The following is a 4633-nucleotide window of genomic DNA, read 5'->3' on the forward strand; positions in this document are numbered from 1 at the left end:
CCTTTCGATCCTATATTTTTCATTTGCCTTTTAGTAGATGTTAGTAAATAACGCCGTGATTAGGCCAAGGCGTGAATAAAATCAGAAAGAAATATTTTTATCGGCTCTCAATATTAAGAATATAAATATGTTTTTTTCAAACCAAGAGATACAGTTTCGAATAATTAATTTTTCGTGCTTTGGCTCTGTTGGCCGATTTAAAAAAAAAAAAACATCATATTTATATTTTTAATATTGAGAGCCAATAAAAATATTTCTTTCTGATATATATATATATATATATATATATATATATATATATACATGAGTCACTTAAGGCCGACCACCCGAATAACTTCCTTATTTTTTATTATAGAAACCAATATTTTAAATAAAAGTTGTAGGGTTTCAAAAGATCTATTTATTGGCGCTATGAGTTTGACCTTGAGTGGCATTGCCAAAGTCAGAACAAGATCACTTTGATTTTTTTAAATGGAACACTTCTTTTCTTATTACATATTCTTTTCAGTTTATTTCGAGAGCTTTCTAAAACACTGCATAATTTTTATTTTTCTTTAAGCAGTTTCCGAGTTATGAGGCATAAAGTATCTTAAAAAATATTCATTTTACGATGACTTTACCTTAATAATTTTATGCACAAAATAATAGGAATCAATTGGTGTTGTCTTTACAGCAGTAAACTTTTCCCTAACAGAATACTCGCGGTTTTATCCATTCAATCAAACTGAAATGTTATGATCTGGGTTAAGACATTAATTTCACTCCTTTTATTTGTTGTCCTCTTAGCTCTTATCCGCTGTTTTTTTATCCACGCTGCCAGTTTCTTTAAATATTTCTATCACTTCAGAAAAAGTAGAACGCGATGGACAAGTACAATCAGGAAATATATTTCTGTACGTGCGTAGTTTTCCTCGTACATTGACTTTGTATTGTACATAAAATGTAAACAAACTCTTATATGAAATGTGATTTTGAGTGCCTAATGTAAACAATCCGCATGTAGTCTCCGATGTGCCTTACACTGTGCTAGTCTGAATTGTAACAGTGAAGAGAATTATTTTTGCTTTTCTATTATACCTTCTTACTCAAAAAAAGAGAAAATTGACATGATTTTTATTTATAATGAAAGTGATCAATGTACGAGGGACGCATATACAGAAACAAATTTCCTGATCGCACTTGTCCATCGCGTTCTACTTTTTCTGAAGTGTAGGCGAGAGGGGTTTTTCAGGATCTCGATCGGGAGATTGTATTGTCAGGATAGACCAAGGCTGAATATATATTCCAACGTTAAATATGTATATGTATATTGTTTATTGCGAGACTTATACATCTTCAAGTCGTGCCGTGAACGATTTCAATCCTTCCGAGCTGTGTGTTACAATTTCGCCGTCCGTTCCGAGTTCAAGAGAAGAAGCGTCTGTTCAGATGTTCAAGAGAAGAAGCGTCTCGATTCCCAAAAGTCGGCATATATATATCCGGTGTTAAAAATCTTCCCATCCGAAATATCGGACCAATCAGCGTTACCTTCGTTTATCGAGCAGAGATGTGTTTTCGGTTTCTCAGATAGACAAAGGATCGCTCAGAACGCGTTCGAAAATAAATAATACCTGGTAAGAGGTCGACAAACAAAACACGGAGATCAGATAATCTCATTGTCAATCAAAGTCTCTCTATCTCTCTTATGAGAGTTTATAAGAAAATGCCCACAGCTCGGCCATTCCTGACTTTTTGACCGTCCCGGTCAACGTTATTATCAAATTACAAAACACAATATAAATAAAATTCCTTTACAAAATCATACATAATCATGCACGTATATACGGGCGCATTTGATCCGGTGCTAGTATTCCTGCATAAGGCCGCTGCGTTAGCTGGAACCCGTCGACGTCGGCGATGACGTAACGATCGCAATCCAGAAATTTTTTCACGATATACGGGCCTTTATATTTTGGTATTAGTTTTCTATTTATTCCGGCCGCCGTTTCTACATTACGTATTTCAACGTAATCGCCAACGCTATAATTACGGGCCGCTTTTCTGCGCAAATTATATCGCTCGGCGCCCTTCCGCTGCGCTTCGCATATCTTTTCGCACGCCTTATCACGAAGTAAGTCAAGATTTCGCTCGGTATCTTTGTCTAATATTTCTCGCAGAGAATCATTTAATTTACCCCTTTGCCCAAGACCAAATAACAAACGAGCGGGGGTCTCGCCTGTCGCTCTACAAATAGTATTGTTAATAGAAAATTCTACTTGGTCTAATACGCGATCCCATTTAGACGGCGTTTCACTAAGTTTTGCCAACATGGGCGTTATTATTTCATTAAACCGCTCAGCCTGCCCGTTCGCCCTTGGCGTTCTTACGGCCGTCAATACATGTTCGATCGCTAGGGCCTTCAAGTATTCGCTTAATGTTTCGGACGTGAAACATGTTCCTCGGTCGGATATCAAACGACTCAGTCTGCTGTAAGATCGAAAATACTCGCTGAGGTGCTTTACTATTTCCTCCGTATTCGTGGTTTGGCAGGGATAAAGTCTTATAAACTTCGTGAATGCGGTACACTAACCCGTCTCTCAATTCATAATATTTTACGTCATCTTTTTCGAGTTTTCTCTGTATCTCCCAAATCGCTTTGTCGCGGTCTTGACAAACAGATAAAGTTTTCTCAAATGTACTGCCTTCAAGCACGAGTACACTATGGCAGGAACTTAGTGCATCGACGTGGCCCATTTGCCTCCCCGGACGATGAACGATCTCATAGTTATAATTTTGCAAAAATAATGCTCACCGTGAAATCCGAGGATTAACGTCTTTTTTATTGAGAGTTAACCGAAAACTATCACAATCCGTAATAATTTTGAATTTTCGTCCAACAAGATATATATGGAATCTCTTTAGCGCGTATACTACCGCGAGGCACTCGAGTTCGAAGCTGTGATACTTCGATTTGACGGGTGTGGTTCGCTGGCTCCAAAAAGAGATCGGACGCCACAAATTGTCGCTTTGTTTTTGGAGCAGTATACCGCCGAACCCGCTAGCACTGGCGTCACAGTGCAACTCAGTCTCCGCCTGGGGTGCATAAATTGCAAGCACCGGCTTACTCGATAAATGACGTTTAAGCGTTTCGAACGCCGCATTTTCGTGAAATTCGAATTTAAATATCGCATTCTTTCTTATAGAATCGTTTAATGGTTTCGCTAACAGAGATAAATTAGGAATAAACCGGCGAAAATAACTAGCCAGTCCGACAAAACGTTGTACGTCCTTGGCGTTTCGCGGCACCGGGTAATCAACAACAGAAGCAATATTTTTGTCGCTCGGCCTGATACCGTGCCGGCTCACGCAATAACCTAAATATTTAATATCCGTCTGAGCAAAGTGACATTTATTGAGTTTAAATTTTAACTGACTCCTACCAGCTATCTCAAATACTCTAGACAAAATTTCGATGTGCTCATCCACATCTTTCGTCGCTATTAGTAGGTCATCCAGATAAATTATTATTTTATTTTCGCGGATCAACGAATCAAAAACCGTGTGTATGTAACGCTAAAAAACCCTCGGAGCATTAGCTAAACCGAATGGCATTCGTAAATATTCGAATTGCCCGAGAGGTGTTACGAACGATGTATATTTCACGGACAATTCATGCATTTTCACATGATGAAAATCGTCCTTGAGATCGAGGATCGTGAAATATACTTTGCTTGTAGGCGATCGATATATCGTCGATTAACTCCGTTGGGAAGTTATCACGCACGGTAATTTTATTAGCTCCCGATAATCCACACACAATCGACAACCGCCGTCTTTTTTTCTAAGCAGAACAATTGGACTCGCGTACGGAGAATTACTTGGACGTATAACCGCTCTACTTATTAAATCATCCAAGATTTCACGCAATAACTCTTTATCTGCAAATGACAATCGACGCGGCCGCGAGCTTATAAGCTGTTCATGCTTGAGCGCGATTATCATCTCGACATCTGACGTATTTTTATCTACTCGCATTTTTTCGAGATAACATGATTTATATACTTCTTTAATTCGTGCCGACGCATCCTCTCCGATCGCCGGATTAATTCTCAGCTCATCACACGCGTGAACAGAATTGTTATCGCAGTCGATGTGCATTAATGCGTTAATCGCGCGCGTCTCTTCGGCGCTCTCGATTTTAAATGTTTCTCCGAACGTAACATGCAATTGAGAACAGTTTAAAAAATCTCTTCCAAGGAGAATATCGAACGCCATTGTACTATCCGGTACTACGTGAAACCTTATCTCGACTCGCACGCCGCTAACCTCCAATTGTTCGAGAAAAGTACCGTCAATTTTCAATCGTGACCCGTTAATGCCGCAGAACGATCGCTCGCTTACATTAAAAAATGTGATTCACACGGAATCACATCGCCACGCACAAGGCTAATCGGTGACCCCAAATCAATCATCGCATCTACCACATACACGTATTTATCTTTCGCGTTCAGGGGCGTAATTTTCACGTGCATCATATAGGGCTTCGGGAGATCTACTGGGTGCACCACACTTGTCATGGCGGCGCGCGCAAAGTCTCTCGCCGTCTCCGACGTCGAAGCCTGATTTCGTTTCGGGCATTCTCTCGCAAAATGCT

At 39.7% G+C, this 4633-nt stretch overlaps 1 protein-coding gene across 1 annotated transcript; it reads right to left on the minus strand.

Moving 5' to 3' along the window:
- Positions 1-1808: 1808 nt before the first annotated feature.
- LOC146724375 (uncharacterized) lies at positions 1809-2733 on the minus strand. Its single transcript, XM_085479984.1, has 2 exons — positions 2570-2733; positions 1809-2466 (listed from the first exon to the last, which is right to left on the minus strand). Exons 1-2 carry the CDS (start codon positions 2731-2733, stop codon positions 1809-1811), a joined length of 822 nt encoding a protein of 273 aa, XP_085336110.1.
- Positions 2734-4633: the final 1900 nt, after the last annotated feature.

The sequence above is a fragment of the Nylanderia fulva genome, unplaced genomic scaffold, assembly GCF_048542155.1.
Source record: "Nylanderia fulva isolate GAGA-0341 unplaced genomic scaffold, ASM4854215v1 Scaffold136, whole genome shotgun sequence".
NCBI classification, from domain to species: Eukaryota; Metazoa; Arthropoda; class Insecta; order Hymenoptera; family Formicidae; genus Nylanderia; species Nylanderia fulva.

Excerpts from the sequence above, each read along its gene's own strand:
- LOC146724375 (XM_085479984.1), bottom strand. The coding sequence starts at position 2,733 with ATGGGCCACGTCGATGCACTAAGTTCCTGCCATAGTGTACTCGTGCTT. Across the intron at positions 2,467-2,569 it reads TATTATGAATTGAGAGACGG|CAGACTGAGTCGTTTGATAT; the intron begins GTTAGTGTACCG and ends TCGATCTTACAG.